Source organism: the organism of the source record quoted next (genome assembly GCF_019968985.1).
Source record: "MAG: Porospora cf. gigantea B chromosome Unknown PgB_NODE_504_length_16227_cov_124.674, whole genome shotgun sequence".
NCBI lineage: Eukaryota > Apicomplexa > Conoidasida > Eugregarinorida > Porosporidae > Porospora > Porospora cf. gigantea B.
This window is the reverse complement of record NW_027179067.1, coordinates 1-16,227: the sequence shown is the minus strand read 5'-3', so window position 1 is coordinate 16,227 and position 16,227 is coordinate 1. Positions and strand designations below refer to the sequence as shown.

The 16,227-nt window shown below is 55.5% G+C and overlaps 11 protein-coding genes across 17 annotated transcripts; 5 read left to right on the top strand and 6 right to left on the bottom strand.

The window, feature by feature from the left end:
- Positions 1-152: 152 nt before the first annotated feature.
- KVP17_003226 (uncharacterized protein) lies at positions 153-839 on the top strand (the record flags this gene model as incomplete). Its single annotated transcript, XM_068520264.1, has 1 exon — positions 153-839. The coding sequence occupies one exon, from the start codon at positions 153-155 to the stop codon at positions 837-839; it is 687 nt and encodes a 228-aa protein (XP_068373594.1).
- Positions 840-1,032: 193 nt separating this feature from the next.
- Positions 1,033-1,239, bottom strand: KVP17_003223 (uncharacterized protein; the record flags this gene model as incomplete). The annotated part of the gene is made up of 1 exon (XM_068520259.1): positions 1,033-1,239. The coding sequence occupies one exon, from the start codon at positions 1,237-1,239 to the stop codon at positions 1,033-1,035; it is 207 nt and encodes a 68-aa protein (XP_068373589.1).
- Positions 1,240-1,591: 352 nt separating this feature from the next.
- KVP17_003224 (uncharacterized protein) lies at positions 1,592-2,893 on the bottom strand (the record flags this gene model as incomplete). Its single annotated transcript, XM_068520260.1, has 1 exon — positions 1,592-2,893. The coding sequence occupies one exon, from the start codon at positions 2,891-2,893 to the stop codon at positions 1,592-1,594; it is 1,302 nt and encodes a 433-aa protein (XP_068373590.1).
- Positions 2,894-2,917: 24 nt separating this feature from the next.
- KVP17_003225 (uncharacterized protein) lies at positions 2,918-5,060 on the bottom strand (the record flags this gene model as incomplete). Of its 3 annotated transcripts, XM_068520261.1 has the most annotated exons (2): positions 2,918-3,270; positions 3,299-5,060. In XM_068520261.1, the coding sequence occupies 2 exons, from the start codon at positions 5,058-5,060 to the stop codon at positions 2,918-2,920; spliced, it is 2,115 nt and encodes a 704-aa protein (XP_068373591.1). The 3 variants fall into 3 exon arrangements, with proteins under 3 accessions (XP_068373591.1, XP_068373592.1, XP_068373593.1); XM_068520262.1 differs by lacking the exon at positions 3,299-5,060 and having other exon boundaries at positions 2,918-3,268; XM_068520263.1 differs by lacking the exon at positions 2,918-3,270 and having other exon boundaries at positions 3,276-5,060.
- A 65-nt stretch (positions 5,061-5,125) lies between these two features.
- On the bottom strand, positions 5,126-7,477 carry KVP17_003231 (uncharacterized protein; the record flags this gene model as incomplete). Its single annotated transcript, XM_068520276.1, has 1 exon — positions 5,126-7,477. The coding sequence occupies one exon, from the start codon at positions 7,475-7,477 to the stop codon at positions 5,126-5,128; it is 2,352 nt and encodes a 783-aa protein (XP_068373602.1).
- Positions 7,478-7,503: 26 nt separating this feature from the next.
- KVP17_003230 (uncharacterized protein) lies at positions 7,504-8,154 on the top strand (the record flags this gene model as incomplete). The annotated part of the gene is made up of 1 exon (XM_068520275.1): positions 7,504-8,154. One exon carries the CDS (start codon positions 7,504-7,506, stop codon positions 8,152-8,154), a length of 651 nt encoding a protein of 216 aa, XP_068373601.1.
- Positions 8,155-8,158: 4 nt separating this feature from the next.
- On the top strand, positions 8,159-10,155 carry KVP17_003229 (uncharacterized protein; the record flags this gene model as incomplete). Of its 2 annotated transcripts, XM_068520274.1 has the most annotated exons (2): positions 8,159-8,241; positions 8,268-10,155. In XM_068520274.1, 2 exons carry the CDS (start codon positions 8,159-8,161, stop codon positions 10,153-10,155), a joined length of 1,971 nt encoding a protein of 656 aa, XP_068373600.1. The 2 variants fall into 2 exon arrangements, with proteins under 2 accessions (XP_068373600.1, XP_068373599.1); XM_068520273.1 differs by lacking the exon at positions 8,159-8,241 and having other exon boundaries at positions 8,425-10,155.
- A 22-nt stretch (positions 10,156-10,177) lies between these two features.
- KVP17_003233 (uncharacterized protein) lies at positions 10,178-11,947 on the bottom strand (the record flags this gene model as incomplete). Of its 2 annotated transcripts, XM_068520279.1 has the most annotated exons (4): positions 10,178-10,189; positions 10,215-11,598; positions 11,640-11,883; positions 11,911-11,947. In XM_068520279.1, the coding sequence occupies 4 exons, from the start codon at positions 11,945-11,947 to the stop codon at positions 10,178-10,180; spliced, it is 1,677 nt and encodes a 558-aa protein (XP_068373605.1). The 2 variants fall into 2 exon arrangements, with proteins under 2 accessions (XP_068373605.1, XP_068373604.1); XM_068520278.1 differs by lacking the exons at positions 10,178-10,189; positions 10,215-11,598 and having other exon boundaries at positions 11,636-11,883.
- KVP17_003232 (uncharacterized protein) lies at positions 10,263-11,114 on the top strand (the record flags this gene model as incomplete). The annotated part of the gene is made up of 1 exon (XM_068520277.1): positions 10,263-11,114. The coding sequence occupies one exon, from the start codon at positions 10,263-10,265 to the stop codon at positions 11,112-11,114; it is 852 nt and encodes a 283-aa protein (XP_068373603.1).
- Positions 11,948-12,080: 133 nt separating the features above from the next.
- On the top strand, positions 12,081-14,273 carry KVP17_003228 (uncharacterized protein; the record flags this gene model as incomplete). The annotated part of the gene is made up of 1 exon (XM_068520272.1): positions 12,081-14,273. One exon carries the CDS (start codon positions 12,081-12,083, stop codon positions 14,271-14,273), a length of 2,193 nt encoding a protein of 730 aa, XP_068373598.1.
- A 421-nt stretch (positions 14,274-14,694) lies between these two features.
- Positions 14,695-16,080, bottom strand: KVP17_003227 (uncharacterized protein; the record flags this gene model as incomplete). 3 transcript variants are annotated; one of them, XM_068520269.1, is made up of 3 exons in its annotated part: positions 14,695-15,589; positions 15,618-15,855; positions 15,882-16,080. In XM_068520269.1, 3 exons carry the CDS (start codon positions 16,078-16,080, stop codon positions 14,695-14,697), a joined length of 1,332 nt encoding a protein of 443 aa, XP_068373595.1. The 3 variants fall into 3 exon arrangements, with proteins under 3 accessions (XP_068373595.1, XP_068373596.1, XP_068373597.1); XM_068520270.1 differs by lacking the exons at positions 15,618-15,855; positions 15,882-16,080 and having other exon boundaries at positions 14,695-15,561; XM_068520271.1 differs by lacking the exons at positions 14,695-15,589; positions 15,882-16,080 and having other exon boundaries at positions 15,617-15,799.
- Positions 16,081-16,227: the final 147 nt, after the last annotated feature.

Sequence of the window (16,227 nt, the reverse complement as noted above, 5' to 3'; positions counted from 1 at the left end):
TTGCAGGCTCCAAGGCATCTCTGGCCTTTAACCTGTGGATGTTGGTTGGTCTAGTGGTCGTATTTCGCCTCCTGGCCTTTCTCATGCTTCAGTTCACGAACAGGCGAATCGGGCTCGAAGCGTGAGGTGTTGCGTGCATATCGCGAATTTATATGGGTGGTCATGGAGGTTTGAATATCTTGCCGCAGAAGAGGTGGCATCTCTACAGAGAGGACAACCGACAACGCGTTAAGCGCGATGAAGCGCGGCACGCGGAAAAAGTAGCTGCTGAAGCGCGCACAGAACAAGACCAACAGCTGAACTCGCGGGTCGCAGGTCTCTATCATCGAATGGGAGACGTTGATGCGTCCAGGCGTCGCGGTTGGACGGCGCCGTCAACGAAGGTAGATATGGAGGACCGCGAAACTAGGGAACAAAAGGCGGAGAAAAGGGCCCTCAAAAAAGCAAGAAGACAGTGGGAGGATCGCCATGAACCCACGTCGCGGCATCTGAACCTTTTCGCTGACGAGGAGCAGTCGTATGTTGAGAGCAACGTGCTTCATACAAAATATTTGGAAGACCTTGGCCACGGTGCTCAGACCACATCAGAGTTCGCCACGGTCAGCAGCGGTTGCCCTTGGTACCTGCAACCTCGGGTGGCAGAGGTCGTGGAGCCCACACTGGGCGTAGCGCCCGACCCGACGACCTCCGTGGCGCCCGTGGTTGAGCGGGCCATCAGCAAGAAAGCCTCCAAGAAGGACCGACGGGAGGCCAGGAAGGAACGCGCTGCGGCTCGACGCGAGAAGATTAGTGGCCTGCGCCGCGACAGGCTTGAGAGGGAAAAGAATTCCCGCCGGTAAAAAATGGTGTTCAGTCAGAAGCTCTCCTTTTTCGGTTGTGGGTGAGATGCGAAAGAGTCCTACACAAGAGAACACGCCGGAGTGGTTGCCGTTAGTTTGACGTCGATCGGCCTGGCAATGAGCCGTCTTCCCCGAATTCGTTCCAGTCTGCTAGTGTTTTACTCTTCCTGTGAGTGCTGATTTTGAGGGAACATTAGACCAGTCGCCCTTGATTGATGTGGATGTTAGCATCTTTGAAAATGTCATCAGTGTAAACAAGACCGTTGCACGTGCGGCTGCAGCAGCAGTAAGGCGGGGCCGCTTTCGTGACGCAGTTGTTGAGCCAGGGCACCTTCTCGGTCGAGCAAACTGCTCTCTTTTTATGGTTCTTGTTGGACTGCTCAGTAGAGATCGCCTGCATTTCCGTGAGCCGCAAAGAGTTCTGAAACAGGCCGGGGTGTTGGCACTGTTTGGGATGTCGAGTGCCCGTCAATTGTACGCAATAGGGACCTCCCTGACCCTTCTCAAGTCAGTGGTGGTCGTCTACGTGATCATGGTTCTCTGGCGGCAGTACATGTACAAATATTGCCCGTAGGTGCTGTAGGGGTCCCTCATGCAGAGCCGTGTTCGACAGGCACGTCCTGGAACTCATGTTCCGAAGCTACTCTTCTGCCGTGATATCCTCATCTCTCCACTCGAACTCTCAGAGAAGAAATCCTGTGATCTGACAACAACTCATATAGTATATAGACATGACAAGCTCAACGTGTGCTTCAATCTGGGTTTGCTAGTTGAAGAGCGAGCCTCAGGCTGCTGCTTGCATTGAGAATTCCGCCACAGTGGACGAATGGTCCTGCGGCGCTGGGGTCGCAACCCCGCTCCAATAAGAATTTGATTTCGGAGCTTTTCAGTTTGGGGTGAGCCATTCGGAGCAGCACTGCCACGCCGGAAACGATGGGCGCGCTCTGGCTGGTGCCGCTGAAGCGCTGCATGCTGCCGCCCGGCACGGACGACAGAATATCGATTCCCGGAGCTCCTAATGTCACGGTCTCGGCACCGTAGTTAGAAAAATCCGCCATGTGTTGGTTGTCGGTTGCGGCGACGACGACGTGTGAAGGGCCCTTGTAGGATCCTGGGTAATAGTGATGCTTGTCCATGTCCACGGTGTAGTTCCCTGCGGCACTTACAATGAGGATACCAGCAGTTTGAGCGCGTTCTATGGCGCGTTGACATGTCGGCGAGAAGATTCGCGATCCCCACGAGTTGTTGATCACCTCCGCGCCCATGTGGATGGCGTAGTCGATGCATCGCACGGCATTGAGCACCGTTCCGTAACCGTCCTTTCCGAGAAATTTGCATGGGAGAAGACGTATGTTGGGTTTCTCGTCAGAGCAATCCATTGGTACGCTGGTCGTCGCTAAGATGATTCCTGCTACATGTGTTCCATGGCCGTTAAAGTCCTCAACGTTGCCGTCGTTGGAGTGCATATTGAAACCGGACACGTCGTCAACGTAGTTGTTGTGGTCGTCATCTTTGGCCGTAACCCCTTTTTTTTCCAACTCGTTGATGTAAATAGACTCACTGAGTGCAGGGTGATGACGGTCGATGCCTGAATCGATTACAGTCACCAACGCCTCTCTGCGGTAACATAAGCCTCCAAGTAGGCGCCAAGACTCTTCGACGTGTGCTGCTGTCAGGTAGTTCATCTGCTTCAAGGTGTCGTCACTGAAGGAGCTAGTTTCAGCGTCGTGTCTGGGACTGATTTCGTCTACTATCGAGTCGACCTCGACAAAGTCCACATCCGTGTGCGACTCGAGCAGTAGCTTGGTGATGCTCTCCAGCTCCGATGCACGCACATCATGCACCTCAAATGCGACGGCATTGATGTGATGCAGAACCTCGCGACGCACAAGTCGATTCAGCGAAGCTTCCACATGGGACGCGATTGAGGACGCTGAGTCAGCGGTGGAGCTGGTCGCCTCGGACTTCAGACAAACGATGAAGATGTTAGACTGGCGGAACTCTGGGCTTTGCGTCCCTAAGCCCAGCGCCAATAGGGCGAATGCGCGGTTCATTCGCGAAACGACGTTTGTGCACCATCACAGCTTCGACATAATAGAGGACACATGCGAGCTGGACTGGGAGTCGTGTCGCTGGGAGTACGTGTCCAAAAACTTGCGATGAAGGGACTCCATATCCCGGAATGTATCCTCGGACGACGCAGAGCGTTCCGTCTCGGGTACCCGACGGCGGTCGCGCAGCCCTGCTAACCCAATAGATCCTTCCAACCGGTTGCGACGTGTCCTGTTCTTGGAGTTGCTTCGAAATGAAACCACTCGTTGTTTCTCTTCCAGGAGATTGCTCTGCGTCTGCGCTAAACTTGCACTGAGCCGAGTGTTCTCCTTTCGCAATCGTCGAGTCGCCTTCTCTCCATTGTGAAGATGCTGCATGCCTGCGTCAGACGTCACCGGGGCACCCACTTTCAAGAGTCATGTCGAGATGGCGGTTCACGGCGTCAACAAAAAATATGCCCTCTCCATCCTTTGGAGTGCTCACCTCTCGTATTCTCGGACCGCTTTCTTCGCGCCTCATGCTGTTCTCCTTTCTCGCTCGCAAGAGTACTTTGAGCTTGTCGATCTCGTCTAGATACTTCTGCTCGATTTCATCGAGTCGCAGAGGTTGCTCATCAAGCTCATGCTCAAGAGTGGACACTAATACTTGCAACCTATCATTCTCCTCTTTCTGGTTCGATCTCGCAGTCAGTGTTTCACCGAGAGAGGACATGAGACGTGCGTTTTCGGCTTCCACCTCCTTGAGACGAGCTCTAGCGCCGTAGAGGGACTCCTCTAGCCCCAAAGCGAGGTCCACGAACTCGTCTATTCCACAGGTATCCGTAGGCCTTGATCCAGCAAGCCCATTGCCAGCGCCCGTCGCCCGTACCAGCACTGTTGCCAGTGGATTGAGCACGTTGGTCTCCACGTGGTTGAGTTTCCGGGCCTTGACCTCCAAAGCAGTGTTTTGCTGCTTCAGCTTGGTAACATCCTTGGTAAGGTCAGTTACGCGTTGCCGTTTGCCGTACAGGAGGTGCTCTAGCTCAGTCACGCGCGCCTTTAGTTGCCGCTTGGAGATGTCACTGGAGTCATCCCTCTCAACCGACGTGCTTACGTGGCTGTCAGATTGCCGGTACTTGGTGATAAACGGGTGCAGGAGCGCCTTCTCTGCTGTCAAACGTTCAGCAGGGTCCCGCCGAAGGAGACGCATGATCATATCAACGGCATCCACGTCCAGGCCACCCGGAAAACGGACTCGTCCCTGCACTATCTTGGAAAAAACATCTTGGGCAGCGTTGCCTGTGAAGGGCGCCATACCGCATAGAAACTCGTAAAGCAGCACTCCCACAGCCCACATGTCCAACGACGTGTCGTGAGCGTGGCCCTGGACCATCTCAGGCGCAAGGTACTCGAGCGTGCCGCAGAATGTCAGGCGGCCTTGCTTCTCGGAGTTACTCTCGTTAGACCAACCGAAGTCAGAAAGCTTGATAGTGCTTTCGCCGGTGTCAGTTTTAAAGAGTAGCAGATTTTCGGGCTTCAAATCACGGTGAATAATGCCGTGCGAGTGAAGAAACTGCGTAGCCAGCAACACCTCGTAAATGTATCGACTGGCCGTCGAAGGCTTGAATGTGCGAGCAGCTCGAAGAGTTTTGAAAAGCCCACCGCCGGTGGCGTACTCCATACCAAGATAGAAATTGTCGTCGTCCTCAAGATGGAAGCGGTGGCGCACAATGTGGGGATGCTCCACGGTCGCGTGGATCTGGATCTCCCTCTTCATTTGCTTCAGGAGCCCGTGCTTCTCGATGAGGCTCTTAGGGACCACCTTCAACGCCATCACCTCCCCAGTGGATTTGTGCACGATCTTCTTAACAGTGCCGAAGCATCCGTTTCCTAGGATGGACTGACCCTGGTCGTCTCTAAAGTCAGACAATTTGAACCCCGAAGAGTTAATAGCCACAGGGGGAAGCGTGTGTAGTTCCGTTAGGTGACGATCTTCGGTCTTGCGCTCGCGGAGCTCTCCACCGCTGTTGAAGTCCCCAGGCGCATAGGAGTGTCGTTCGTCTCGCTTTGGTTTCCTCTCGCGCTTGCAGGAGCGACTTCGCGGCTTACCTCGAGTGGAGCGGTTGCGGTGCACTGTTGAGGACTTCTCGGACTTTATTGTCGCCACAGGCGGTTCGTCCCGTCGTGGCATGATTCAATTCACTAATATTGACAGTAATGCTGTTTTCCTGACACAAGGTTAGAGTGCAAGAAAGTTTAAAGGCGACTTGGCAGAGGCGTTGGCGCTAGCGGCGCGTATGTCTCGTTGTCCAAGACGTCCAGCATCTCCCAGATGTTGAGAATCAGAATCATGCTAAGAGCGGCAACCAGCGACACCACCAGCACAGTAGGGCCAAAGCGATCGTTGTAGTCGATGGCTTCTTTTCGTTCTAGAGCTTGAGATCGCCGCCAGTAAACTCGGTAGGAGTACACCAGGAAAAATATTGCAACGGGACTCAGAATGAGTCCGCCAACTCGACTGGTACGTGAGCCCAAGTTGAGAAGTGTGATAGAAATCGTGGAGATCAGCACCGCAGTGTTCATCCATTGCAGCAGAGTCCTCTCATTGGCGAAGAACGTTTTGGGTTCCACTCTAACAGTGGTCTTGCTGGCCTCTCTGCTGTCCAAGGGAGCGGGCTGCGAGAAAATCGACTGCACTAAACAATCAAAGACGTTGACAGCGCCGTTCTGAAGCCGCTCCAAAACCCCGACATTCCCGTGGGACCTTGTGCGGACCTCACGCATCAGGGGTTCCCGTAGCTCCGACATATTGCGAAGCCCCACGTAGCGATGCTCGCTGGGCGCACCACGCTCGCTTTCGTCGTCTGCGGCCAGCTCAAGCGAAATCGGCAGCTCGGGGGTCTTCTGGGGCAACAAGGTTGAGGGCTTCACGTCGACCTTCACCTGAGTGACTTCAACTTTGTTCTTGAGCGATTCCTTCAGGAGGAATTTGAACCACGACGGAGTGGACAGAGCCCCCTGCTCGCTATCCGCTGCGAGGGAGTACAAAGCATGCGCGTAGGGCGTGAACGCAAACAGCTCCGTGACAGTGGGCAACCCCATGATGTGCCTCAGAGCGCTTGTTTTGTCCTTCTTCTGGGATTCCAGAGCAGATATATCCAACAGAGAGAACTCCATGGGTCTCGAAAAGTCTCCCGACAGAACCTCCGTGTAAGGCATTAGCGCCTGGTCCTTCTCATACCTCACCAAACGTACGTTCTCGTCCAGCGTGATGAAGAAGCTGCCGTCTCGGAAGACATTACGCGAGGACCAGATCTGAATCCGATTCTCCAAACCCGGCAGCTCCTCGAAGGCTTGTTGGGCCAGGGCTCGTTGAGCATCACTGCGGCAGTGCTTTGCCACGGTGCTCCAGTCAGCGCGGCCCTGCATCATGGCAGAAAGCAGCTCAACTGACAGCAGCAAGTCGCGCTCCGTCGGTGCCGAGTTGGACTCTGACCAGTGGTAGGAGGGCTCTCGAACGTCTGCCAGTTCCAGAACAACGCTTTTGGACTTCGTAGCGCTAAGAGGTCCAAACCACCGCACCCTCCACACATTCGGAGAATCGTGGTGCTTCGCCACGGATAGGTTGAAGATTTTCAAATCGCTGCTATCCATGTATGCCACGCCGCGGGCGCACTGATGCCTGGAGACCATGAACTTGTCGAGGTTTTTCCAGCCTTGGTTCGACGAGAGGGCCAGGGCGACGGCCTCATGCAGGTGCTCCGGCACAAGGTACATGTACATCATGGAGAGGTAAATCTTGACCTTGATGCTATCGTCAGCGTCTACAAGGAATTTAGAGTGCGTGACCTTCTCGTTCAGAGGGAGGGGCTTCAGTGACGGTTTCATGGCTTCTTCCGACGCCAAGGCACTGCTTCGACGGCTGCACGCCTCCGCTGAATCGGCGTCCACAACTGAATGCACTTGCGTGACATGAGAACTGCCAGCCGACCGGTCCAACGACTCCTCCTGACTGCCCGTTGAGGAGCCCAGATTGAAGACGTGACATACGAGACCAGCCTGTCGGGCGCGCCCCGCTGCCTGCGACAGGACGCAAAGCAGAATGGTGGTGTCCAAGGTCATGAATGCTTCTTTTTGCACACGGGCCATGTACCACGCGCAGGAGGTACTCTTGTTATGCTTATCATACTTCTTTGTAATTTTCCGGAAGCCTGTGAAATTCCATCTCTGAAAGGACTCCAGCATCAGAATCTGACTTGCGACGGCTTGGAGCTTGGGAATAGCGCCTGCTGCACCGTTTCCGTCGCTGAGTTCCGCAAGGATGGCTTTGAATGACAGCAGCACGGCCTCATAAGTCGACGTGTAGAAAGTGTTCACCTTCTTGAGCTCATGATTCAGAAGATCTTGAAATCGGCTTTCCGGCGGCCGATAGAGCGACCCAGCAAGCGCAGGAATGTTGCCAAAATTGGACGCCACCTCATTGATTGTGAAGCTGGTAGCATCGGCTCCAGTGATGACCTTGATGGCCTTCTTTAGGTCCTTGTACGCAATGTAGTGCTCCCTGACCTCAGGGTAGGCAGCCAGCTCTAGGTAGCGACCAAACTTCATCAAAAATCCACGTTTGAGTTGGATTCATGTCGGTACCTCGAGACTTTGTCCAGGCCTGTCGAAAGCACAAGGCTCGGTTTCTTCTGCAATCGCACTGCGTTGATCGACATGGAAAGTTCTCTCCTTCCACCGCAGATTGTGTGAAACTATTACTAAAGCCATCTGAGTGGCTGGATGTGGCCCAGGAGCGCAGCAACGACGGCATCTGCGGCATGGTCGGGTGCAGACTGGCTCCACGTAGTGCTGCTGGAGGCAGTTGGATCCTGGACACTGGCTCTCTCGAGATTTATGACAAAGATCTGTACGAATCGTTTTGCAGTGAAGCCTGTCTTCATAAACACTTGGAAATACAGAAGTCTCTGTCGAATGAAGCCACTGAGCTGCGATCCCTTCCCGAATCCCACCTGGTTCACATCGAGGCGCTACTGGATGTACCCTCGCCTTACGACAATCTCCCGAAAATGGCGGGCACCACACCGGCTACGGTAGACGACAACACGTCGATAATGGCTCCCGTAAGGGAGGTAGTACGCCAGCCAAGAAAGCACGTCCTGGAAGAATCGAACCCCCCCGTTGTCCAGCCTCATCAGCCGGACATGCTCAGGTTCGATTACGTCGCCGCCGCCGATAGCCTGTGGGATTTCGTTTCCAGCAGCGAAGAAAGCGAAGAATCTTGATTTAATGCTGCTAGGTCGCCTAGGCCGTGTTCTGCTGCTCACAGCCCTCCTAGTACTGCTAATGGCTTCGTTGTTTGACTTTAATGTGTGAGGCTGTCTCAGTGTCACCACAGACCGCATCCGACGCCTCCGAGACGGCTCAACTCCAAACATGTGCCTAAACCGCGACCCGCGCGGCAACGGCCGCAGAGAGCCGGCCAGAGGGCTTCCTCATCAGAGTCGTTCACCCGCACTGTATCAGCCTCTAAGGATAGACCCAAGCCCTGGACGATGGATGGGAACGCGCGCTGGGCGATCCACGACCACCTCGTCACCATTCCGCAGATCACATCGTCTCCCGAAGGCACCATCCTGATTGGAGGCGTGCCGAAGGTCTACGTAGCTCTGGATGTCCGCTTCAAGCAGCTGGTGGAGTTTGACTGTTCCACCGGAGTCATGAGGAGTCTGGTTGAGTTGGTGCTGCGCTGGCACGATGAGCGATTGGCCTTTATTGGGAAGGACTACGACCCCAACTGGGACTCTGAACGGGACACTGTTGCCGTGTATGCCGATTCGCCAGGTAACTCGGAGGTGTGGGTTCCCCTTGTGGTCCCTTCGGAGCAAAGCGAGGCCAACGTCAACGAGACTCTCAATTACATTTACCGCATCCACGTGTATGACAACCACGCTCGCCTCGCTAGGGGCTGGAACGTGGAGTGGACACGGACCTTGGTTCTCAGCTCACTTTGCCAAATGTGGCTGCCTCGCTACCCGTTCGACGACCACTCCTGCAACATCTCCTTCATGCCGTGGGAAAGCGACGACTCCTCGTACCTGGTGAACGCGGGGAACGTCGAGGACTCGCGTCAATCTGCGGCCCTTCAGGTGCAGAGTGAGTTCTCCGTGGCCGCCGTGAACTTGAGCCACCTGTATCTCACGTCTGATGACAATCTGGTGGCAGGCCTACAAGATCGGCAAATTCCGGTTGTTATCCTTAGCCTCAAGGTCATTCGAAACTCCATGTACATCTGCAACAACGTCGTTGTACCTCTGTGCTTTATGCTCCTCTTCGGTTACGTGACCTTCTGGATGCCTTGGTATTGGTACGACCGAGTAACTTTCGCTTTCTCACTGATGCTGACGGCCTTCACCATTATGAACGTGAACCCCGACGTCGAGGTGATGACCACCACTTCTACAGTTCTGGAGGACTTTCAAAGCCGCTGCCTCGTACTGTTGGTGATACCTGCCGTGGAGACAACGGTGGTCAGCTTGGTCCATCACTCCCTTCAGACGTCCAGCGACATGGCCACTGCGGCCTATGTTCGGGCTTGCGATATGGTCTTTCGTCGCCTGGAGCAGCAGTTCGCAGGTGAAAGCACGCCAATGAATCGCACGCCAATCCATGTGCACGCCACCCCTCGCAGGACGACGATACCGCTCCCAACAGCCGTACCTCAGCGGTTGCCCACTTTGCGCGGCCGAAATGCTGAAGCATCCCTGACTGCGACTCGGAATACCGAAACATGTCTAACCCTGTGCGCCCCCCGCAGCTCTATCGGTTCATATCTGACCAGTCCCACCAACAACAGCATAAACGCTTTCCTGGACTGCGCCGACACCAGCTATGAAATGTACGCCGTGCTAAACGCGGTGGAGAACTCTAGTCCCTCCGTCATGGACTCATACCGAGTAGCGCTGCGAATCGACCGATTCTTCCAGTGCGTGTATCCAGGTGTCGTCCTAATGTGCGTGGGAGATTTGCTGCTGGATGTCTACAATGGCGACCTGGCCATGATCAGCGCAGGCGTAGATCCATCGATGCTCTTCGTTCACAGCCTCTTCACCAACAGTCCCGTGACCCAGTCTGCCAACGTGGGTGTACGAGGACTTCTCATGCAGTACATCGTTTATTCTATCGGCTCGGTCATGCTCTGTATGTGGACTGTAGCTTTTGTAATGTACTCCATGGACGTCAGCCGGCACAGCCAGCAAGTTGAGGCAAGTCTTCTCGGTCTTTAAGTCTCTTCGTGGCGGATGGCCATCATTTCAATGCCTGGCAACCAACGCATCGGTGGCACTCGTGGCGTGGGAACCACGACGAGAACGGCTGCCTGCCGGGTAACCCCATGGAGAGGCAGTTGGTTGAGCACCGCGGCGTGCCCAGTGACCTTGAGCCGTGCGGGACTGTCGTCGGTCCACATGCCGTCGCCTGCCGCTTCCTCCACGTGAAGCGCTCCCGTCACCGCGCTCACAGGAACGTCGGTCATGACGGTGGCCGAGCTCACGAAGAGCACCACGCCAGCCAGTTCTTGCACAGGCCCGTGATACTTGGACACGCGGCCGAGCTCGATGGTCACCAGGGTCACCTCGGGAGTCTGGGCGGCCAGCGTCGCCGTGAGGGGCGTGAGCGCCGAGTAGTTGGCTGTTTGGGTCAACGAGTTAAGAGGAATTGCTGCGGCGTGGCCGGTCCAGGAGCTGGGACCTGGTTTCGTTACGTCGGAAGCTCCTCGTCTGCCGAAAGGTACGGGGAATCCGAAAAAGTAGTTGAACCATCGGTGCCTGTCGAACAAGTCGATCCGCTCGCCACCTTCACAGGTCTCCTGCACTACCAACCCGGATGGTTCCTCTACACGCACCACCTCCACCCCAGGGAACACGCCATGGGGTCCCAATGCCAGAACGACGATATCCGGGACCAGCCGAGAAACGACCGCGTCAGCGCAGCGCGTTGGCAACATGACAATGCATCCTCCAAAATGCTCCTTGGTTTCTGCTTGCCGGAACACAATGGTGCGCTCTTCGACGTTGTCCTCGGAGTCCTCTTGATCTTCGGTTTTACCCTCGCGTGCAACGGGCGTGCGTCCGAACACACGCGCACGCAGGAGGTTCACTGCGCTCAAGTAGGTCTCCATGCTGGTCGACTCGTCGTGGGATCCAACTGGAAAGCACACTCCAGCATTGTTGACATCATGGTGTAACGATCTGACCACTGCGCAACCAATGGTGCCAGGAAGGGACGAATACAGGGCAGACCTGCTGGACCACGGATTGAGGTCCACAGCGGTGGCGCAGCCGAATTGAGACACCAACTTGGAAATCAGTATTGAGAATGTAAGCCCCGCCGTCTCTGGGTTGGCCCCCCATACAGCCACGTTTGGCGGTGGCAGCCCTTCCGTTCGCCGCAGACTGATTCGAGACTTGTATACGTCAAAGAACCGTTCCAGCTGCAATCGGTGATAAGACTTCGAGAGCGAAGGCTCAACCACGGTGATTCCGACGACGTTCAAGGTGCTGGGACCTAATGCGAAAAGCTCTATGAAGGCCCCTCCCGGAATCCAGTACTGCACAGCTGCCAGCATGCGAACGCCGTTTGCGTCAACCTCCGATGGCTCTGTGACACTTATCCGCGCACCCCCTTCGAAAAATGCGGCTGATACTAACAGTGAATCTCCTCTCTGCAGTCTGAGGGATCGTGCAGCCATCTTTTAGGCATTTTATATCACACATTCACACGTCTGTAGCTGAGAGAGGACAACAGCACGCCATAGATCACGAAACACGGCGCCAGGATGACCAGTATAAAGGAGGCGCTTTCCATGGCAGAAAGAAGTGGGATGCAGAGGACCACTGGCAGCACGATGATTGCCATGAAAAACAACACGGTCACCGCGCAGGCGATGACAACCTCAAGGAAGGCGTGCCAGATCTTCACAGGAGTGGGGCGGTCGCCGAAATGGTAGTGTTGAACTGCTTAGGGGGTGAGGCAGAGCTTACCTTTCTTGCCTCGGGGGGCAAATGATAGTGTGTCCATGTAGAATGACGTATTTTTCGCCTGCCCAAACAACCGATGTCTGGTCTGCGTAGCAGCCGATGCCTGGTCTACGTAGCAAACACTCCTCGCAGAATATATTGCGCTCCCAGGAACACTAAAACCGGGAAATAAAATGGAGACCCCTCTGCCGCCTTTGGTCTCCGTCCTGAAACTCACCCAGGCGCGCGAAAACGACGTCCAGCAGCTGCTGAAAGACCTTAAACAGACGAAACCCAATGCCAGGCAGTTTCAACGGGTGCCAAAGCAACTCCGCAGACGAGCCGCAAGCCACAACCCTTTCAGAGTGCCCCAACGGCTCCGAGGGAACCTGATGAATGAGCTTCTTGTCGCGCCCCCCAAGGAAGGTCGCCGACAAAAGCGAAGGCGGCGCGTTGTGGACCTGGCTCTGGAGTACGCTGGACGGTCATCGCAGGCGACGTGGCTGGAGACGCATTTGTGGCATGCAAAGCGCTTTCACATGGAGAAATTTTGGGGTCACCACCTGGCCGCGAGGCAGTGCGAGAAGACACGACGAAAGGCCTACCGTTACTCGAAACACAAGTGCCTTGTGCATGACAGGTCCTACCTTGAGCTGATCGAGATTTCGGGGAACGGGAGCTTGCAGGTCCTTAATCGGATTCTTAGGTCGACTCTGGTCACTGTTCCTCCCGATGTCCTCAACGGGTCGCGGCGGATGAAGGTGGAGCTCTACTGCGACGAGTCCCTCGGCGACGCCTACCTGCTGGGCCTTGCTGGTTCCTTGTGCCTTTGGGTCCACCCAGCGGCCCTCCCAAGCATCTCCCAAGCCCTCCGTACCGCGGTGCAGCTGTATAACCAGGACTCGCTGGACCTTCTGCACGGGCTGCCCCCAACAAAGGCTCGTCAGATAAACAGTGTCAGTTGCTTCGAAATTCGGGGTCGCAATGCGCTGAGAGTGCTTCAGAACTGTATCTCGTTGACAACTGAGTGCAAAGGGACGGAGGCAGGGAAAATATGGCGGGAGGCAACTCGGTTTCACCACCAGCCTCTTCCGTTTCCATCCCATATGTGCTGGCCGCTGAGTGTCAAGGCCCCCACGGTGCTGGGACCCAGGCCTCCGCGCTCCAACACGGTTCGCTCGATACGCCCAGACGTCCCCCTTGACCTCCCAGCCTGGGTAACTGACTGGCCTCCGATGGAGCTGGATGAGTCTTTTCTGGCCACTTGCCAAGAGGCACGCGAATCACGTCCTCGAAAGGTGACCACGCGATCACGAAAACGCCGGAACATACGTACCGTACTAGACCGACTCCGAAAGCGCAGGGCCGAGTTGCAGCAGTCTGCCGAAGGACTCCGCCAAGTAGCCAGCCAACCGAAGGCTTTTCCGAAGCCGGAAAAGGCGATGCCACTGCTGGTCTTCCCTGTCAGGCAGAGTTCTGCGGGAGTGTGCCTCGACGGCTTCGATGTGCTCCTCCCGTCGGCCTGGGGCAGCGCCCTGTGGACGCTCCTGACCAGACGGCAGACTGTGCCGTTAGGCGTATACGAACGTGAACGCGTCCTGTACGAGGCAGGGCAGCTGACCTTCCCCCTTCGGAATTTAGCTTCCATTGGTTGGGAAGAGCATCGTAGGAGGGCTGTGGAAGTGCTCTGTCGGCACCGACGCATGCCTCCATCCCGCCGACCTAATTATCTGCTGCTGCGCTCGCCAACTCCATTCATGCCTCTGTTCCCAGTCCTCGACGACGCTACGTTAATCAGCATGGATGCTCTTCAACGAGGGGTGCCTTCTGACGGAGCGCTGATCTTCCCGATGGAGCGCAGCGAAATGGAGGGTCTCTTTAGAAGGCACCCTCCCTACCGAGTGACCTCCCAAGTATCCTCCTCAGACCAATTTTTTAGGAGGTGGTCTGCGCCAAAGACGAAGCTGACCGAACGGCCCAGGGGTGTTCACCTTCGAGACTTTCGTCACGAACTCGAGCCTGATCGCCGATTCGCGACCAAGGCGGCCAAAACTGTGCCGTTCCACAACGAAGTCCTCAACCCTCTGCTGGACAATGACATGTTAGAGATGGCGCAATCCCGGCTGGCCGGCTTGCCGTGGCGCGCCGCTGGCGGCGTTCTTATGGGGGGCCACAGTCTGGCCAGATCCAGAGGTTTCGCACTGGGCTACGTCTCTGACAGTTGCTTGATTTTATCGTATGGTCAGATGAGCGATTTGCTCGAGGATCTTTTTGGCATGCGCCCCTTCACTCAGGAGGTCATCGCCCCTTTTTGGTTCAAGCCGAGTGCTTCGTTGGTGCTCAACGTTGCGTTCGTTCGGCCGCTAGTCTCATCAAGTATCATGTAACGCATGTTGGTGAAACCTACATTTAGCTCCACTATGGTTTCAGAAGTCGAACAGTTGGCAGTGGACGTTGGCCACCCCGAGTCTGCAGACCCGCGAATTCATCTCGTATTGTCGATACCGTGCACGGATGTACACCTCATGAGTTCGTCGCAGCTTGACGGCTTTGTAAAACTGCAGAACACATTGATTCAAGCGCTGACGAGGACTTGGAACGCGAGCGAAGACTTCACCCTTCACTGGGTGGAGGGTGAAGGTCGAGTCCACCTCCTTGCCCGGAAGGAGGGCGACTTCGTACCCAACGACCAAGTCTACACGTATATTGAAAACGCACGTGCGATCATACCACTGGTAAGCGTTAACATGGAACATGGAGTCATTGTCCACACGCAAATGAAGGCAGACAACGAGGCGTCACGCGCAATCATGAAGGCCTTCGGCTAGCCGCCTCGCGCTTGCATAGAATTTCCAACAACTCTCTAGTCGACGCGTTATCCAGCGGGTTCGTGGGATCTCCTAACTCCGCAGTGAGGATTTCATCAATCTCTTTTAGGTGCCCCTTTATGGCCTTGAGATCTGACGAAGATGCAGATGCCGACCGAACTGCGCACTCAATGTCAGACTGGCTGTTTGACGTAGATTCCCCAGCCTGCTTATTTGTGGAGGTGCTTGCGCGCCGCTCTCTGATAGCCTCCTTCACGTCGGCGTGAGAGCGAGTGGGCCGGTCTAGCAGTCTCTCGTTCATGTCACCTCGAGACAGACTGGACTCCCGGAGGCGGCACTCTGTGGTGTCGTCACGAGATTGGCTGGCCAGAGGAGAGCTCACCGTGCCTAAGAGCCGGTCTATCAGAGCCTCCAGACGCGGTTCACGACGCGACTGGCTGGTGCTGGTAACAGATCCCAGTAACCGGCAGGCCACAGGTCCTCCTACGAGGCGCAACCACATCTCTTGGAGCAGCTCACCGGTGAATAATTCAACAGCTCTTCTGATGCTCTCAAAGTAGGTTGGCCCAGTCCAGTTCAGGATAAACCGATCACTAGCACTACACTGAGAGTGGAGAATGGATGGAGTGAGTAGGAAAGACGCCATCATCTTCGTCGACGACAGAAATACTGCGTACATCGACACCGTCAATTGCAGCAGGCTGCCAGTGATTATAAAAACGCTCCCTGTCCAACCGTGCTCGCTATCAAAAGGAACTTGGTGAATTGCGTTGAAAGTCGGGGGCTTCATGGGTGGCATGCTCCAGGAGTAGACCCACACCAGGGGGTAGGCTGCCAAGGCAAGCATAGCCAAGGTGTACAGAATGAGAGGTATGCTGCTTCATATCGCCACCCCACCCTCACTATAGCGCACGGACAAAGAAGCGCTCTTCGTCTCGCTTGATGCAACGTCCGACAAAGGCTGCCAGCAGGGCTCTGAGACGCGCTAACAGTTGCAGCCGATCCCGGTTTGGGTTGAAGCATGCAGAGATGGGGACCTCCGATTTGGTGGCCTCAACGTAGTCGCAGAACGCACGGAAAGACATTCGGAGATTCTGACTGACGTCTCGATACATGCTAGGCAAGCTGCCCCAGTCGAAATCTGTGTTCCAAGAACCAGGTACCCACCATCCTCTTCCTTAGTCAGTACTCGGGGGCCTGAGTGGCTCAGGATCTTCTCGTTCACAGCAGCCACATCTAGCGGATCCTCAAGCGGGGGCAAGCAATCGAAATTCAAGTTGGCGGCCACAAACAAGCGACTCAGATCCGTAGATTCCAGTTTGGGCGCCAGACGCCACAGACTCGCCTTCGTGCAGTAGAAACACATCAACGTGACGTACTCGTGAAGGATCCGGAACTGACGCCTGATCACCAAGAATGTCGTGTCCAATGTGCGCCAAACTGAGCACGAAGAAGTAGATCTGGAACTCGTTCAAACTCTCATAATCCAATGGAGCGTTCTCCTCGACCAGCT